Source organism: Tenrec ecaudatus, chromosome 4, assembly GCF_050624435.1.
Source record: "Tenrec ecaudatus isolate mTenEca1 chromosome 4, mTenEca1.hap1, whole genome shotgun sequence".
NCBI classification, from domain to species: Eukaryota; Metazoa; Chordata; class Mammalia; order Afrosoricida; family Tenrecidae; genus Tenrec; species Tenrec ecaudatus.
In genome coordinates, this window is record NC_134533.1 from 105,621,710 (window position 1) to 105,641,513 (window position 19,804).

Genomic DNA, 19,804 nt, shown 5'->3' on the forward strand with positions numbered 1-19,804 from the left:
GCCCCCGTCAGTTTCCCAGACTGTAACTCTTCGTGGGAAAAGAAGCAAGCCCTATCGTTTCCCCTTTCTTGCATTTAAGTAAGGCTAAAGAACTGCATGCACCTTTCAGCTGATCTACCAGTGTTTTGGTTTTTGTTTTAACTTTGGACATTTTGCTGTGGTTTGGGTTACAGGTGACAACAGAGCAAAGGAGTTTACCGTTCAGCAGTTTTTGCACTGGTTGGTTGGTGATGACTCTCGTTAAAGTCTCCTCAGCGTGACAAGGCTCTTTGCTTCTTTCCCGGGCTCCCTGTTTTCGTGTGTCCTTGGCTGTCCCTTCGCGCCTTGTGAACTTTGTTTTTGCCCAGTGCTGTCCTTTTGGTGTCCTGGCTCATAATTCTGAGGAGAACGTCCCCCCCAAGTGTGATTGTTCACTTTATGGGACTGTCTGTTCTTTGGCTGCAAGACGATTTCACCAGGGCTGGAGTCCTTTCCAGACTTGAAGGCATAGTTTGAAGGGTTTTGCCAGCCTTTATCAGACCAGAATGTTTGGTCTCTTTAAAGAGTTTTGAGTTTGGGGTCTACATTTTTCTCCTGCCTTTTACTGTGAGCCTGACTTGAGCATGCGCCCTGGAATTCAAATGGTTAGAAGGTGTTTAATGTCACAGAGAATCTTGGCTTCAGCTTTATATTATTTCATGAAAAGAAATGTACATGCTCTCTATTTGCTTTTTACATTGAGTACTTCATTAACTTTAAGCAAATGTAAATTGTCAGCTAAGAATTATAGCCTAAGATGAGCTTTTTTACTATTTTGCAACTTTATTTTTTAAGGGGGAACTAGATCTCTTAGTCAAAATGGGATTTCTCAGGATAGCCGAGTGATTTTCTTTTAAATGATAGTACTTAACATTTTTAAAAGAAGAAAAACAATTGTGTTAAATATTACTAAAAACAACCAGTGTCATATTTTCTGCCATTTTTTGGTAATCAGTGGAAAACTAATGGATGACTTTTAAAGCGATTAGATAACATTCTCTAGAAGAATGACAACCCATTGTTTTTCAGAATCTCTAACTCCTTTTTGTTTGAGAAAACACTGCGACATTCCTCAGTACGCACAGGGTGGCGCTCCCGTGTCCTGTGTAAATGACACTGTTAGATAAAGGAAGGGCATGGTCTCTCTCTCCTTCCCTTCCTTGTAGAGCACAGGCCAACATGGATGGTTTGTCGTTTGTGCATCGAACATTGTGCCAAACAGCTGTTCATATCAACTGCATGTCAACCTTGCGAAGAGTGTGTTCCTATAATTTCCAGCTTTAGATGAGAAAATTGAGAATCTGCCTGAAGTATTACAGCTGTGGGGACTGGGCTTTGATTCCAGATCTAGCTGACATAATGAGAATGTGTGCCAAGCCCAAAGTGGCTGTCAGTAAACACTGGGAAAAAAATGTTACACATCAATTATCTTAAAAAATACTATTGTGAAAAAAATATACTATTGTGAATGTATAGTCTGATTTACAGTTGATTACAGAAGTTGTGTATGTGTTGTTAAAGTTTTTCTCTTTATTTTGGTAGGAGAAGAGACTGAAAGAAAAGGAAGCCAGAAGAGAAGCCAACAAGAGACAAGTAAAGGTAAGGGTTTCCATTTCAACCCAAATAGTGTTTAGAATGTTGGATTGGAAGTTCTGTACTCTTCTTTTTAAAATGTATTTCTTATTCATATGCACGTCTTGACACGGGTTGAATTAATTAAGCCCCATGTGTGCGTGTTGTTTTCTTTCTCATCCGTATTTGTTTCTTCTAAGATACAGGATGAAGAATGCCCCAGGTTGTGTATATTGGGCTTGGAGCCACTCTTCCCAGCACTGTTCTCCGTTCTGTTTTGTGCCTGTTAAACACAGGAGACACTTGACTCTGTGACCGGGCCTGATAGACCTTTGAGCTGTGTTATCGTTAGACCAAGTCGAAAGACTGTGTGAACCTAACTTGATCACAGGAAAGTGTTGAAGCACCAGGTTGCTTCAGATCGGCTTATAGAATATATGGGGAAAGTCTGCCTTATTTCCTACCCTTACTCTATTCTGTAAACCACAATTTTCAGTAAATATATATACATAATTTCCCTGAAAGATGTATGTACAATTGCAAATACCACCTGTGTATGGCTATAATTTTTATTTGATATATTTGACACTAAGGGTAAAGATTCTGCATTCTGAAGACATTTAATAGAAATGATTTCCTAGAGCCAGGGCCCAGGAAAACATGTCATTTCTCATACTGTATCTCATTATGCAATGCCTGGCTAGCCATGATTTCTTCTTGTCAGTTAGCAAAGATCCGACTCCCTTGAGTAAGCCCATAATGTTCTTTGTCATTTTTCTCCACGCTGGCCACAGCACTTAGAGAGCAAGTCTGAGATGATAACTCATGCTATAGCTCTGAAGGAGGAAGCAATTACTCTGCAGTGTAAGATGAAAAGACTGCTTATATTCAGTATTAAATACCGCTCTGTCTTCAAAGGTGCCCGAATAGGAGAGAACAGTGTGTGCAGGCTGACTGCTAAATCAAGTGGTGGATTCTGCTTCTGCTTCTAAAATGCAGACAGGCACCACCATGGCATGACAATGAGATCTTATGGGGGCATTTTTCGTAGACTTAAGTCTAATGAAAGCATTTCGTGTTTTCAAGTTTTGTATGTTTAGCATAAAACAAAACACAACCAAAAAACCCCTCTCTCATTTCTGTTTTTAAAAATTGTGAAACAGAAGATACAATCTGAAGTCAAGAAGAAGCCCTATCACTGTATTTTATTACCCTTTTAGGCTTTTAATGCTTATTCGGGTATATTTACCAATTGGGTTTAAAAAATAAATATCCTTGTGGATGCTGTATGCTTGAGCTTTTATACTGGTCGAAGCTGCAAGACATTGCTCTCACCCTTCAGCCTGCTTCCTGGGTCCCTGTTCTCTTTCTCTCGACGTTGGTGTGCGTGGTTTGTTTTTAACTGTGGCAGCTGGGAAAACAGACAGCTCAGCAGACAAAATCTGTAAAGGCCTTCAGAAACCGGGTTTTCCATTTGGGCCCTTGTGTCAGGTGGGCTCATCAAGCTGTCCTTCCAGCCCCTTCGGTATCTTCCTTTCCCACCCCAGCCCCAATATTTGCCTTCTCGTCTTTCCAGCATCTAAGAAAGGAGGACTTTCTTGTGCAGAGAAGAGCCCGCTTTATGCAACCACTCAGGCTTGTGCCAGGACCAAGCAGAGGAGGGCTCTGCGGCTGCTGGGACTCTGCTGCTCAGTAGACGCGGCTGTTTTAGTACTGCCGCGCTCCGTTTCCCTGCCGCCGTATGGCAGCCCTGGCTGCCTGGGTGCTCAGAGATGGCAGGCCCCTTGTACGAGTGACATTTCCAGGGGGAGCTCGCTGGATGGGTGGGACCCAGGATGCAAACATTCCTCAAGACAGCTCGCACAGGCAGCAGTGACAGATTTGGCTGAGTCAGCCCCCTTTCAAGCAGCTTCTTTTCAACGGATAGGACTGGACAAGACCCTGGGCTTTCCAGGGGCCCCTTTGGAACAGGCTTCTTAGGAGGAGTATTTGGAGAGCCTTGGTAAAGAACCAGTGACTCAGACAGTCAGAAGAAGTGCATGGTGTGAATTATTAGATAGCCCTACTGTGTGTGCATGTGAAGGGTGCATATGGTCCTGGAAAGGGTCAGTCCTACTTGGTAGTTTTAGAGTAAAAGCTGCCCTCTCTTATGTGCTCTTTTAAAGACATCATTGTAGGGCTTTTGAATGTTAGTTATTTCCCTATTTGGATCAAGTGAGACACACTGGCCAGAGAGCACTCTTTCAATCCCAGGCCCGTGGAGGTATCCAGAAGCCACCTTGATGGTCAGACCCAACACTGCTTGCGGACTCAGTAGAGCCTTACCCATTTATAGTTGTATGAAAGATTGGCGTAGCTCCTCAACATGTGTGAAAGGGGCCTTCTCTTGCTTTGCTTTTCGTTCTGTTCAGCAGCAATCATGTTTCATACCACAAGGGGAGGGATATGGAGGACTTGGAAAATCACAATGAAAAGTTAAGATGGAATCATCTTCATTTCCTAGAAAATAGGAGCTTTATTGATAGTGTGAGTTTTCAATTTTATGAATGACGACTAGTGATCTCTCTTCCTGGCATATTGAAAGTATTTCTAAGAAAAGAAAAAAAACTGTTCTAAAATGTGAGTCGGATAAAATAAAAAGCAAACGTACCCCCTAGAGCCCCAATACAACTTTCGATACAGAGATGTGACTGTGCAGGGTGCAAGATGTGGGAGCTAAGCTTGAAGCCTTCCTTCACCAGACGTTGTGCTGAGTGCCGGAGGCGCAGTGATTTGGGATATAGATGCGGCTTCAGAAAGTTCATGGGAAAGTTCTTCAGTATTCTTTTACTTCTCTGCTTGTACCTTGCAAAAGAATTGCTTCTGCTTTGTCTAACAGCATGTCATGCACTCTTGTAACTTAGACATTTTAAACTGAGATCTAAAAACAATAGTAGTAGCTAGGATCAATAGGCCATGCTACTTTTTTTAGGTTCAGAGAGGGTGTAACGTAGTCCCGGAAACACAACTTCACCTCATTCCCAGCTTGACTGTCTCATGTTTCTTTGATGGGCACAAGCGCCTGTATCAACCATGGGTGGCTAGAAGAATTTTTCAGAAATATAAAGAAAAGAAACTCTGCATGAGAACTTGAGGAACTAGATCCCCAGAAAAATCTCCGTGTGATAAGACTGTGACAGGAAAGTAGAGTTTTGTTAGTTACCGTATGTACTCGTGTGTAAGCCGAGTTTTTCCAGCACATTTTTAATGCAATTAAATTAGGTGCCTCGGTTGATATTTGGGTTGGCTTATACTCTAGTATATATGGTACACAAAAATATTTTGATAGAACCCAAACACATCCTATAAAGGAACAAAGAGTAAGAAATAACTTAGAAACATAGTCCTGGAAAAATTAAGTGTTTTTATGAGTACATTACAGATGACTGTAGTTCCTTTTTTAACACGGCCGCATTATTAAAATAACCAAAATGATGTTCTGGGTTTTGGAAAATGAAATTTTGCAACGATCACAAATTTTCATTTGTTGCCTCTTTCTAGATTTATTTTTTAATTGCCCTAAGGCATTTAATTCATTTTCTTAGCAAACAGTAGGCTTGGGAAATAGTTTCTTGTACACCAAAAACAGTGTCAACTAACAGAAAAGCCGTCTGCGACCAGCCCTCTTAGAATGGGAGTGCCCCAGCCCGAGTGTAAACTTAGAATTCGGACAGAGTTGAGATGAGGTAGGGGTCAGTTGGTTTCCTCATCAGAGTCTATAATGACTTTCTCTCTGGCCCACCGTGAAACATAAAACATCGCTTTTTCATTTTCATATGTTCTTTCTACATCTTGAGGATTAAAAAGTTTGTTCACTTAGGGCAGGGGTGTCACACTGGTGGCTCCCAGGCTGCATGCATGCTGCCCCCGAGGTAATTTTTGTGGCCCGTGATGCTCTGAAATAAAAGGGAATTGTGGGTACGGTATTGCCTCGATCTCCCCTAAGCGCTATTTTCTTCATAACAGTTTTTTTCTATTTTCATTTTATTTCAGAGCATTGTGGGCCACAATAAATTACCTCGGGGGCCGTATACAGCCCACAGGCCGCTAGTTTGACACCCCTGACTCAGGGAATAGTAATGATAGTTCCTAGTAGAAGATTAGACAAACAAAGACATCATTACTTGACAAAGTGAAAACCGTAATATCAGTCCTTCAAAACATCTGACATCCACTGAGTGGTTGAAAGGCAAACCAGGTCACCACAGAGGATGACGGGGTCATTTGTGTGGGACTTTAGGCTCTCAGAGTACCAGTGGCTACAAGTTATTATCTACTTTTATCTTCAGCTTCCAGGGAAGCTTTTGAAAAGATAATTCTACTTATTTATGTTTAAACTTAGTGTTTTTAAAGTACCCAAGCCAATTAAGCTGCAAGGGAGTCAGACTTGCCCAATGGCACCAATATTTTGGCTCCCTGAATCCTAATTCACTGTTACTGTTTGCGGAGTTTCTTTACATCTCCCCTCCCTGCCACCCCCCACCCTCAAAAAAAATCTATGATACACGGGCTAATGATTATTCATAGACAAGTAACAAAGGGGCATGGGTTGAGGTGAGAACTCTGAATTGGGAATCTGGAAAGGCTATCCATTGCTGGGTAACCCTGGGGTGGCGTATTCCTTCTATTCTTTGCTCACCATGGTAAAATGAAGAGGTACACTTTCCACAAAACACCAGAGTCCATTCTAATTCATGGCCACCCCATGAGTGTTAGAATGACACTGTGCTCCTTAGGAATTTCAATGGCTGGTTTTTCCGGAGAAGAGCCTCAATATGTTCTTTTGGGGTAACTGGGTAGATGTGAACCTCCAACTTTAGGTTAGTAACCATGGACATTAACTGTGTGTATCACACAGGGACTTTGTATGTTTCACAGTCGCTCTAAATCAGTATGTGAGCTACTTATAAAATGATCAAGTCAAATGATCTACCAACTGCAAAAATGCAAAACATATATATTTATTTATTACATTTATTCATAAATGTATTGAGAATCTTTATATGTACAATGTATGTTTATGTACCTTGTATAGCTGCATGAGTCCATATTGCACAATACAACACCATTAACGGTGTACATTTTTTGTCATGACTTGAGTTTACTCTGATGACTTGCACTGAATGGAATGAGCCAGGGATGCCTAGTCCGGACAGTAGCTGCTGACAGCCAGCCTCAAGCACACTTCCAAATGATCATCAGTCATGGCGGAATGGTACTTGGACTCCATGATCTTTCTGTGGGCAAAGGCTGACTCACATCAATAAGTAGAGCCGAGTAATGCAGTCAAGGAGGCAGCACATTTACTCATGTTTGGGCACTTCCCCTCTGCGAGGAAGCTCCAGCACTGTGCATGCGCCCTGGACTCCAGCTGAATGTCGGCTTGTAGGGTCAAAATCTCCCATTCCGTAGGAAAGTGATACGTTTTTGTCTTCTTACTTGGTCCAGCTCCCCACTCATTTTAATACTCTTTCTTACGTTTAAGAGAAAAACTCAAGGTCTAAAAATTGGAGATAACTTAGCTCATCAGTTTTGCTGCACTTAGTGCAGTTGTTTATGCATTTGACACCTATGATTGCATCTGATTGGCTGCGCTGTATATCAGTTAAGTGACAGGATTAATGATAGGCTTACATTTACTTTTTTAATGCCATGCGATCTACCCACACTACATTCGCGATTGACTAGTAGATTGCGATTGACGTATTGAGCACCCCTGCTCTAAATCATGTTTACATTCGGGTGGTCCTATGACCAAAGCTGAGAAATATAGAGGTATGGAGTGTATATACCCCAATTCCTACTATAAGGCCTGGACCTTTCTCATCATTTGAAGATAACTTGCTTCTCCCTTCATATCTTACTGTGAACTGAGCTGCTAAAGGACCAATATCTCGTTACATGAATTACTAATTGGACATCAAAAAATGTTGAGAAGGCTGTGCCTAACTTTTCTAGATCTCAAGCCTCTATCTTTACTAATTTTTTGATAGTGCTTCATCGATTAACACTCTATTAAGATTTTTTCCCCTTACTGTCTCCTTCACACCCCACTTTTTATTTATTTATTTTGTATTTGTACAATACTATTTTTTACTGATCTATTTCTTAATATGATTAGGATTTAAGGGCTATAATGGGTAAGTTTATTTCAAACCAAACTGCTTTTGATAAAATTAAAAACAGGATAATGGAAACAAAAGTATGTTTATAGTTCCAGTTCCCAGAGAGAGCGGAAGTGCTCTGTGGAAGGAAATTGCTTTCCCGTCAGAAGGGACAGAACTCTTGCAGAGCATCATTGGCTGCAGTGATACAATCATTTTTAATGGTGCCCTCAATGAGTCATTCCATTTCGCTAAGTGAACTGCTCAAATAATAACCCTCTTTTAGGGCTATAATAAGACCCGTTCATCCTGTTCTACTTTTTAAATAAGCAACACTGAGTGTTTTAGGTAACTTGCTATTTCCCCCTCTACTCTCTGCCTGGGTTACCTAGAGAAACCCAAGTAGACTTAGCGTTGATTGGTTGTCTGCTGCTGGTGTGCTTTGGGGTCTGTGTGGTGGCTCTTTGTCTCTGTGGTGGAGAAAGAAGAGCACGGGGATGGCTCAGCAGTTATCACCGTCATGAATGACCGAAGAGGGCATTTCAGTGTTGCTTTGTCTGAGAGTTGCCTTCTTGCAGTCATGAGAATTGAATGTTCACCCTGAGAGAGAGAAGACTGGCTCATGATATCCTTATGGGGAAAGCCCACTGTTTTGTGTTCTCTCTCTCTCTCTCTCTCTCTCTCTCTCTCTAAGATTTGGCTGAAGGGTTTTCCCTTTCGCCATTCTAGTGGCACAATTGTTAAACTCTCCGCTGCTAACCAAAAAGTCAGGGGTTTGAACAGACCAGCACGCTGTTGGCTGTCTGCTTCCATAAAGATTGTGCCTCGGGAACGCTGTGGGCGTCTTCTGCTCTCCTGTAGGGTTTGTCACGCGTCATAATCGAATCCACAGCAATGAGTTAGATTTGATTGTGGTGTCAGATGTACCTGCTTTTGTAACTGCTACTCTAATCTTTAAGAAGCCGGTGGCTACCCATTGGGCTTTTAATCACAAGTTGAGCAGTTCGAAACTTACTCCTGTAAAGATGTACAGTCTCAGAAACACACCGGTCTTGAGGAGTGAGAGTCAGCTCAGTGGCAGTGAGTTTGGTTTGGGAGTTCATTCCACTCGCCTGGGAGCCCTGGTGGAGCGGACGGGGAAGCTTTGCACTGCTCACCGCAAGGCTGGCAGTTCAGTCCGACCGACAACTCTGGTGGAGAGAGATGGGGCGTTCTGCCCCTGGAAAGCCTTACAGCGCTTCAGGAACCCAACACAAGGTTGCTGTGAATTGGAATTGGCTCAGTGGCAGTAAGTTTGGGGTCCCTCTAGGTTACTCATAGGTTTGGATGATTCTTTTTATGTTTACAACCTCTTATCCCAGTTGATCATTTTGTAAATGAATGTTTCTGTACATTGACAAGATTATGTTAGAAAAACTTCCCCCATCTTTTATAGTTAGCCCTTCACCCTTAAAAAAAAACATCATAATCTTTCAGTGGGAGCACTATTGATTTTATTTTAATAAGGGAAAGTTATAGTACCTTTTGTGCACACCCCAGTGGGCAAAGATGACTGATTATTTAACATTGGAAGACTCTGGCAGGCGGTTGGCAGTTTGAAACCACTGGCAGCTCCACTGAGCGTTGAACTCCTGTAAACAGTTCCAGTTTCGGAAACCCACGCACAGCAGGTCCTTTTGTGTCAGTACCACTTCAGTAGTCACCGTTCATAGAATGGAGTTATATTTTGTAGCCAAGTAGACAATCAGGTAGTCAGTTCAGTCAAATATTGTGATATTTACAGGAATCATCTACTTTCCTAAGATTTGAAAAAATAAAGTATTCCTACCAACATCAAAAGTTTTAGGCATAGGAGGAAAAGCTGTATCTTTAGAGCCAAATAAATACAAAGTTGAATGAACTGACAAATGGATAAGGAACACCGCAGCTTTACAACGGTGTACGAGCTGTGTGAGTGACGCCCCAGTTGTCCCTTTGGTTCCCCTATCCAGGATAACATGAGCAAGCTAAGACCAACCCACCCCCTTCAAGTTGATTTCAACCCGTAGTGATTGCACAGTGTTTTTGAGGGTGTCAATGTTGAGGAATCTCAGGCAGCCCTATTTTTTTTCTTCAGCAGGTTGGACTGAACTGCTGACTTACCTGCATAGTAGCTCAATCCACAACACTGCCAGGGTGCATAAGCTATATCTATACCCCTAACGAAATACATAGGCTCTCTCAAGTCCAAAAATGGATTACAAATGAAACCAAAACTTTTGCCATTAAATCATAACAACCCTATACGACAGGAGAACTGTTTGATAGTGTTTCCTAGGCTGTGGTTTTTACAGATGCAGAGGGCTACATCTTTGTCCCCTGGAGCTGCTAGTGGGTTTGAATCATCAAACTTTTGGTTAGTACATAAATGTTTTGACCACTACACTACCATGCCTTCTAAAAATGTATAGAATGACATAGTTATTTCCTTTAAGATAAATCACTTTCAGCTTAGAGATGGTAAAATTAAGTTTAGAAGTGTTCAAGATTATGAGAACGTCAGCTCTGAGGCATATTTTTTAAATCATTTTATTGAGGGTTTGTACAACTCTTACCACAGTTCGTCTGTCTATCCATCCATCCATCCTTCCATCCATTGTGTCAAGCACATTTATACATTTGTTGCCTTCATAGTTTTCAAAACATTTTCTTTCTACTTGAGCCCTTGGTATCAGCTCATTTTCCCCCTCCCTCATGAACCCTTGATAATTTATAAATTCTTTTTATTTTTGTCATATCTTACACTGTATGACATCTCCCTTCACCCATTTTCCTGTTGTCTGTCTCCCAGGGAGGAGTTGATATGTAGATCCTTGTAATGAGTTCCCCCTTTCTACCCCACCTTCCTTCCACCCTCCCGGTATCGTCACTCTCACCACTGGTCCTGAAGGGATCATCTGTCCTGGATTCCCTGTGTTTCCAGCTCCTGTCTGTATCAGTGTACATCCTCTGGTCTAGCCAGACTTGCAAGGTAGATTTCGGATCATGATAGTAGCGGGGGTGGGGGGGGGGAAGCATTTAGGAACTAGAGGAAAGTTGTATGTTTCATCGTTGCTACACTGCACCCTGACTGGCTTGTTTCCTTTCTGAGGCCCTTTTGTAAGGGGATGTCCAGTTGCTTACAGATGGGCTTTGGGTTCCCACTCTGCACTCCCCTCATTCATAATGATATAATTTTTTGTTCTTTGATGCCTGATACCTGATCCCTTCGGCACCTCGTGATCACACAGGCTGGTGTGCTTCTTCCATGTGGGCTTTGTTGCTTCTCAGCTAGATGGCTGCTTGTTTATCTTCAGGCTTTAAGACCCCAGAAGCTATGTCTTTTGATAGCAGGGCACCATCAGCTTTCTTCACCATATTTACTTATGCACTCATTTGTCTTCGTTGATTGTGTTGGGAAGGTGAGCATTATGAAATACCAGTTTAATGTAAAAAGTGTTCTTGCATTGAGGGAGTACTTGAGTGGAGGCTCAATGGCCATCTGTTACCTTAATAGTAAACCTATAAATATATGCACATAGATCTAGTTCTCTTTATTTAGACTCTATAAATTCCCGTTGCCTCCTAGTTCTTTCCTCTATTTCCTTTACTTTCCTCTTGTTCCACTATCATGTTCAGCCTTCATTTGGGTTTTCAGTAATACCTCTCGGTTACATTTCCCTTGATCAGTCCCTACCAGACCTCTTATACTCTCCTTGCCACCGATTTGGGATCACTTGTTGTTCCCTTGTCCCTGGATTTGTTAACACCACTTCCTTCCCCCCACCTCCCCCTCTCCCATGTACCCCCAGAACCTTTGGTCCTATTGTTTTCACCTCCAGATTGTTTTTCCAGCCTATCTTATCTAGATAGACCTGCAGAGATAATAATATGCACAAAAACAAGACAGCAAAACCAAGCAACAAAGGAAAACAAAACAACAACAAAACCACCAATGATTTAAAAGAAAAAGAAAAGCTTGTAGTTAGTTCAAGGTCAGTTTGTTGACCTTTAGGATTGTTTTCCGGTTGAGTCTGATGGGGTGCCATGCCCTGGCCCCAAAGTCTCTTTTTGGTATTCCTTGGGGATTGATTGGTTGCTCTGTTTTCCTTGCTGTTTTGTTGCACACCCTTAGTGTTTTGTGGTGGCATCAGATCGAGTGCAGTTCCCACAATGTGATTCCAGTGTTGTCCCTGTAGGGCTATGGATCAGTGAGAATGTCGTGTCTCATAGAGAGGCTGGCCATATGATACTCTTTGTTCTTTGACTGCTCTGATCAGGAATACCTTCTTCAAGGCTTGGTGGACCAGGACATGCTCCACTCTGTCTTCCTCCCCCTTCATTTGTTCCCATGTGCACTGATCAGACATGTGCTTCTCCCTTGCAGCTCTGATATTTTTTTCTGTTAAGATACAGCATGTTTAGTAGTTTGCGCCTTAGAAGTGAGGATAGCAGACTTTGTCTCATGTACTCGGAGCATGCTATCAAGAGGCAACAGTCCCTGAAGAAAGACAACCATGCTTGGCCGAGGGTTAGCCAAAAATGTGGAAGACCCTAGGTGAGAGGTGGATTGACATGGTGGCTGCCTCAGTGAGCTCAAGCACAGCAAGGCCTGAGGAGGTGCAGGACCAGGCCATATTTTCTTCTCTGTTCACAATGTCGTGTGCTGTGAGCTGGCATTCATTTGACAGCACCTAACAACAAAAGCAATATTTAGTTAAAAGACTTGGGTCTTGATTTTGGATTCTAATTTGAGATTCATACATGAGTAATTAGACTTTTCATTCTAAGATGAAATTTTACTGAGTTTTGTACATTCCTGGAACACCAAGAGAATGCCAAGTTTGCTGTGTTTATGAATTTAATTTATTACATCGAGAATAGATCAAGAAGATTGTGTTTCTAAAGTCAGACAATTGAAGCACTAATTAGGAAGCACAAAATATTAAACTGATAGATGCAGTTTTAAATGTCTGATGATGTTAACTTCTTTAAATGGAACCAAATGTTAACCAAAGGCTTTAGATCTCCTAAAATTTCTGAAGTGTGTACAGAACAAGCCTAGCCTGAGTTATAAAGGAATGATAGTGTTTAATGGCTTGAACATGAGTTCTTTTAAGCTAAGTCCTCCAGTGTCTAGTTGTGTACTCAGGACGCACTGCTGAGGGCACTTGATGAAAGTATGCCTCTGAGTTCTCCTCGCGTCAGTTTTAAGATTGGGAAACCAGGGCCACGCCGAAGTTGAAGTGGGTGATGAAGGTCATTTGATCAGTCACACAGAGCCCGGTCTTCCTCTCTCCGTTGCTTGCTTCCTGAGCTCTGATTGAGAGCAGCCCTAAGTCTGTCCCGGGCAAGCCATTAATCTTGAGAGCAAGGAAAAAGTTTTCCAAAAACAAATCAGGCCATTGCTTTTAATGTAATGTTACTGTCAATGTAACTCAATGCCTGGTTAATTTAAAACAGGATTTTAATGACTATTTCCAGAGGAATTTCTTTTTAAACTTCTTAGAGAATGTTCTTTTATTTTATGAAGCTTGCATGATAAACTGTGCTAACCAGATAAACTAGTTGAGGAAAATATACTGATGATTAGAATACAGTATCAAAAAAGCAATTTAGAAATCCAAAAGTGTGTGTGTGTCTCCTGGTGTCTGTGGTGGAAACAATAATTGCATTATTCTGTGGTCTGATGGACCCTGCTCCGTTGGGTGGTCAGTTAGGCTTTTTCCAGTACTTTGGGATGTTGAGTTCTCATTGGGCCCAAAAGAATAAACTAACCCTGTGAAACCCTTTGTGTGCAGGCATACATGACTCTCATGCTAGGGCTTGGGGTTTACAGACAGATGTATCAGAACAGAATAACGTTATTTGAGTGGTAATAATGGTTTTGACTCTGGTATTACATGGGCAGCGTGGATTAGGGGCGAAACAAAGAAGAGCTTGACACTTTTTCAAGTAGAAAATGTTTTGGAATGGTTGATGGCCACATGTGTATAAGTGTACTCAATACACTTGAATGATGTATTGTTATAAGATTTGTAAAAGCCTGCCAATAAAATGATTAATTAAAAAATCCATGGGGGAAAAGTCCATGGAATAAATGGGGCTAAAAGATAAGGGATTTTTCTCCGTGGGCTATTTGAAGCCCCTTTGTGAATACAGACTTCATTTTCTAGACTGTGTGTCAGGGGCGTGGATGGGACATCATAATTGTAGCATCTGAGACTTAGAATCATTGTCCTGTATTTTGATATTATCTTACAACTCACAATGGTTTACATAAGGAGATAGATAAATTTGTTAATAAGACTTTTAGAGACTGATAAGAGATTAGTCTGTCATCATTCTTGTCCCAGAAGACAAAAGTCTCAATAAATGTGCTGAAAAATAAAGAAGTACAAATACATGTGTAAAAGTACAAAAGTTACCAAGATTAACAAAATGAACATTTGGTTTTATGCTGAATTCAAATACTAGTTTGTCAAGTGCTCCCATAAATGATATATATGTTGCTACCATCTTGTAAAAATACTTGGACTTTAAATGACTTCTTATACTAGACTCAACTGAAAGCGCTGCTATATTGTGTGTAAACAGAACTCAACACACTTTTAATACTTAGTTCAAATCCTAGTTAAGAAGAAGTAAATAGAGGGGGAGGAGGAAGAGGACAGTACTATTTATTGAAAGAAGAACACCTGTGTCCACTACCTTTCAGAGGAGAAGGAAGTAAATGGGAAAAGGAAATAATGGGAAATTTATATCAATTCCCAAGAGGCTATTCCCAATTTTGGTAATCATTCATACAGTGAAGTTAATTTCTGATTTTTAAGTATTCATGATATGGTATATACAAACTCTACTCTGTGAAATCTTTAATTTTGTGACTTAAGAGCTCTTTTGGGGGTGAACTTTTACTTGCTGCTTGTTGTGTCTGGGCCACAGAGGGTCAAAGCTTCCTGCCCCTTCTCCTGGCACACCAACTTGTGCTGGAGACACGTGTATTTACAGAGCACCTACCATGCGTGCGGTTCAATGCTAAGAATTATAGTTTTATTGGGGGCAGGGAAGGTACATTTTGTTAATATTGCCTCATTTCATTTTTACTCAAGGGACCAAATCTCTCTTTGCAGTTCTAGATCAAATGTTAAATTTAGCAATACTGCAGAGATAGTGTATATATGATCCAGAAATTTCTTGATCAAGAATATATTGCTCTGTTTTGGATTTTGAAATGATCGCTGCTAGAATGAAGAACAGTCATTTTATCATACTCATCTTTATTTTTGAGCTCGGTACATCAGTTTTCCTCCTTCCTACCAACACATTTGAGTTTTAGTTCATAAACTCCATCTCATTTCCATTAGTAGGAAATGATAGACACTCTCAAGCTCATCCATTTATTTATATTAATGCAGTTTTCTTTGGAAACTAGAAAGCAAATTGTCATAGGGCTTCAGCCTTCCTGAATTGCTTTTAGCATGTGTCTCCTCTACATTCTAAACACGACTGTTATTGATCTCACCCTCCTGGCATCTATCCAACTCTAAAGACTTTTGCGTTTCTCTGTACAGCTGGTACATGGCGTGTGCGTGTGTGTGTGTGTGTGTGTGTGTGTGTGTTCTCTTGAGGATAACAGAAAGTAAAAGAAAGGAGGAAAAAAACACTAAGTCATCTCTGAGCTAAAGGGAAATCATAATGATATTACGCCCCCATTGTGAGTTCATCAGTAACGTTAGATAGATCCAAGGTTAAGGTCAACTCTCATCATTAACTGCCGGGTTGTTAGAGCTCCTTGGGAGTAAGATGCCCAGCTTCAGTTCTTACCAGTACACCTTAGTCATTTTTCCACGGCAGTCATTTTTCTGTGTCTGTTTTCTTTTCTTTAGAATAACAGCTGTGTTGTTGCCTCCTTTGTTAATCTTCTTGTGCCCTTGTGAAAATAATATGCTTTGTGAGCTGGTCTGTATTTATATGTGCAGAGTCTTTAGACAATCTGAAATCTAGGCCGGAGTATGTTGTGTCCAAGCCAACAGAATATGTATCAAAACACACATGTCTATCTTCACCCACCTTCAACACTCCTGCACCTCAGAGGGAAAGGAGTTACTTCTGTGTGCTCATGCAGTGTATATGTGTGTAGTTCACATGCTGCTACTACCCCGTCTAAATCCAGATATGCACTTTGTGCTCGCTTACAACCCGGAGGTGCTCAGACTTTGCCTTCTTGGGTTAGATTGTCGCACACTACAGTGGAATCCACTTGGAACCTCACTCACATGGCCAGCCTCCAGCGCTCCCTTGGTGTGCCTGGTTTTGTTCTTGTCCTGAAACCTTCAGGAACAACACGAAAACCAACACTGTACTGTGCTATAAATGAGTAAGGCTAGGGAAGGCATGCATGTCTGAAGCTTGTAAAAGACAGAAAGACTTGACTTTCCTTGGCAGGAGTTCCTGTAAGAGCAAGCTCAGTGTGGAGGGAAGGAGCTAGCTCTTTGAGCTGGCCATCCTGGAATAAAGCACCCCTGGTTTGTTAATGGGAAACTAGCGCTGGCTTACAGGACTAATGGCTGGAAAGCCTGCCTTCCACTTCTGGCACTGCCTGCAGATCACTGGGTGACCTTTCAACTATCCTGGCTCTCAGTTCCCTGAAAAAGATGTTCCTTAGGGCTCTTTTTAGCTCTCAAAGTCTGATTTCAATTTGTTTATTCAGGACCTACTAAAGGTACTTTTTATCATCCTTAGAGTTTTCTCTAACCCTCGCACGTAGTATTTGCAGGTGTGTTACTTATTCTGAACAATATTTTTGCGGGTAGTTGAAATGCATTAAGAGATGGAAACAATTCCAGTATGTAGGGTTTGACTAGCAAACTCTTGGGGCTCTGGGAAAGCATAACATTTAGGAGAATGTCAATTTTTACTGTATCAAGAGTAAAAAGGGCTTCATCCTTGGTAGAACAGAGGGTCAACAGACATAAGGAAGAACCTCTGTGACCATGAACTCAGACCAGCAGCGACTGTGGCGTTATTTCCTGGCAGAGCAATATTTTGTTCTATTGTACACAGCGCTGCTATACGTTGATGCGGATATGGTGGCACCTAATAACTTAGCAACCACTGCAGGGAGTAAAAGATGCACCGCAGAGACTTATTTTAGCAGCTGCTGATGTTGAGTTCTTATCAGGTACTAGGCACCGTGCTAAGACATGCTATTTAGTTCTGTCATATAGCTATTATTAACACAAGTTGATAGAAACTGCCTAAGGACTCTCATCTACTCAGTGACAATCTGTCTGCCTCTAAAATCATGCATTTAACTTATTTTCTATAAGAAGGCTCTAGAAAGAGAGAAAACATTGACATAATATAGTACTACCTATGCATTGTACAGGCACACAAAAAAATTCAAAAATTAGAATAAATATTTCTGACTTGGAGGATTCAAAAAAGAGTTTTCCAGAACAGGAGCCATTTCATTTAGGCTTTGAAGCATAAATCAAATGAATATTTCTGATAGCTCTTCAGTGTAATGGGCTATGGAAATATTAATGTGAGAATAAATAGAGCTGGATGAACCAAATTGGCATCAAACAAAAACAAGAGAGCATTAAGTTACCAATTATAAGCAGAGTTGAATGTTGTTATTTTTGTTTCCTGCACAGTGGTAGTTCTTATAGTGGAGCAGTGTAGGCCACGGCTAGAAACAAAGGGCCTGAATCCTCCCTGAGGAGCGGTTGAGCCTCAGTCAGCAGACACTGAGCACCACGGAAGAGTTGGGAGCAGAAGACGGTGTGTGTTTATGTATACAACTCATGTGTTTTTCATCGACATAGTATTGAGCCGTCTGAGTAGAAAGTTGGGACTTTGAGCCAGAACTTCACTGGACACTTTGCCATAGATTACCATATGCATTTAAGCATTTGATTATTTAAAATTGAAATCAATTCTTGAGTGACAACACTGCCAACCCTGCTTTGCTGCACCAAATCTGACAAATCTGTGATGTACTTTCTGGTCTTCCCCAGTTTCTAGACAGTGAGGAGGCTAGAAGAGAACGACGAACGAATGGAGGTTGCTCCAATTCTTTCATGTCCATCTGATTAGAGGCTGACTGCACATTAGCACACGGAAAAGTAGCACTTCTTACTCGCAACAAGAAACAGACACCATAGAATAGATGGGCAGTCCCTCTGGCTCTCAGGAATTATCCAAACAGAGAAGACCACTTGTCCATGCAGATTCCCCCAAACTTTTAGGAACTATCCTGGTGAACATCGATTCTTCCTTGTCTGCCTTCACGTGGCATCGTGGCTGAGAGAAACAATGGGGTCTTGCCTACTGTCATTTCCCCACCGGCCAGGGAGGTCCACTTAGGTGGACTGTAAGCTTAATGCCACACATGTCTTACTAGCGTTGTTCTAGAAGCAAAACATCCTCTGTGGACTATTTACTATCCTCCAGCCTATGTGGTTAATTATATCACTTCAACCCCACTAACAAACACCTTAGTGCATCATGCCCTTTGACTTCTGGTGCTGGAGCTATGGGAGAAGCTATTCCAGAGTTGTTTCTTTTAAACCATGGCAGCAAACAGTAGGCCTCAATGGGGACGGTCACCTGACTGTCTGACTGACTGCCTCCTCCGCCGATGTCATAATTAACGACCAAAGTTAGGACCCACCAAGTTAACAACAAGCCTCTGGCCCGTTGATGGGAAAGTTACAGCACTGTGTACTGAGCAGAGGTGCATTGCCTGCAGGGAAGGCTTGCGCCACTCAAATGTGTGTTCTTTATGGTCATTGCCCTCATGAGTAGGTATAAGTAAGCAGATCAGAGCAGGTGGTCCGTTAAAAACCAGTCCCCTGGCAGCACTGAGAGAACTGACAGTAAAGAAAGTGTATAGGAAAATTATTAACAAAACAACCCCCACAGAAATCTCTGGACCTAATGGGCGCCACTGTGGTACAGTACGAGTGCTTATGTTTGCCTTCAGACCTTAAAGAAGTTACACTCGGTCATTAGGGGAGTCTTGCACAAACGGTTTGACTTAGAAGGCGTCTAACTTATGAATGATGGCCTGAGACCCAAGTTTGTAAGCAACTCCTACTTTTCTAGATCTTACAGCTCAGTCTTCACCGGATTCCTCTTTCTCTTTATCTTGCCATGTGGGTTGGAGCTTTTGTTTGCCTCATCTCATTTAATATCTCATAACACAGGATTCTGCTTTCCATAGCAGCACTGGGAAATGGCTTGTAGAGAAATCCAACCCAGAAAGTTTAGGTAGGACAGCCCAGGTACAAGGAACATTGTTTGTATGGCTAGATGATTGAAGATGTTTGTGGGACCATGAGTGGTCCTGTGCAGACACAGTGAAAGAAATATTTCATAAAACTTTAGTAGATGTTAGGATGTACTCAAGATTTTCTCTGTCCTTCACTACAAGCAGTGTAGTTATGGCTCATTCAATGATTTCATGACTCACCGGTGAGTTAAGATGTATAATTTAATAAACACTGGGTAAAGGTCATGACAGCAATGGAGCCCGCAGGGAGAGAGCAGATGCAGAATTGCAGGGAACCTCCCCAACTGCAGGAGGAATTTACTGTTGAAAGCCCTGTGCTTGCTTTCTAAACTATAGCCCTTGCTTCTCTTAGACGAGGTTTTTGGTTAGGTTGTAAAATTTCAGCCCATTAACCCAGCAAGGCCAAGGTATAAAATTGCCATTATGCTCTGTCATGGCCTTTGATAGTTTTCTTCACTCATTTTTCTCGTCGTAGGGAATTGAATTGAGAAAGCATTTTGTTCATTGTTTAATGTTGAAATCTGAAAATACTGATATTTAAATTTCAGAAGCATGCCATTTGGAATAAGACATGTCAGCAGGCCTTTATTCCAATGTGAATCGTTACAGATCTAACAATCATCCCAATGGATATAGATTATTCTGCACTTTTGTTGATAAGCTTTTATTAACGTAGGAAAAAATTAGCCTTGCCCAAGTCCATAAAAGTATAATTCTTGTCCCCAGTTTTACTTTGAACAGCTTGCAGTTT

At 41.5% G+C, this 19,804-nt stretch overlaps 1 protein-coding gene across 1 annotated transcript in view; it reads left to right on the plus strand.

The window, feature by feature from the left end:
* Window positions 1-19,804, plus strand: part of DDX10 (DEAD-box helicase 10) — a 248,652-nt gene that overhangs the window by 169,698 nt on the left and 59,150 nt on the right. The window contains exon 16 of the mRNA XM_075546562.1: window positions 1,561-1,617. Within this exon, the coding sequence (XP_075402677.1) occupies window positions 1,561-1,617 (57 nt within the window). The remainder of the gene's footprint in view (window positions 1-1,560; window positions 1,618-19,804) is intronic.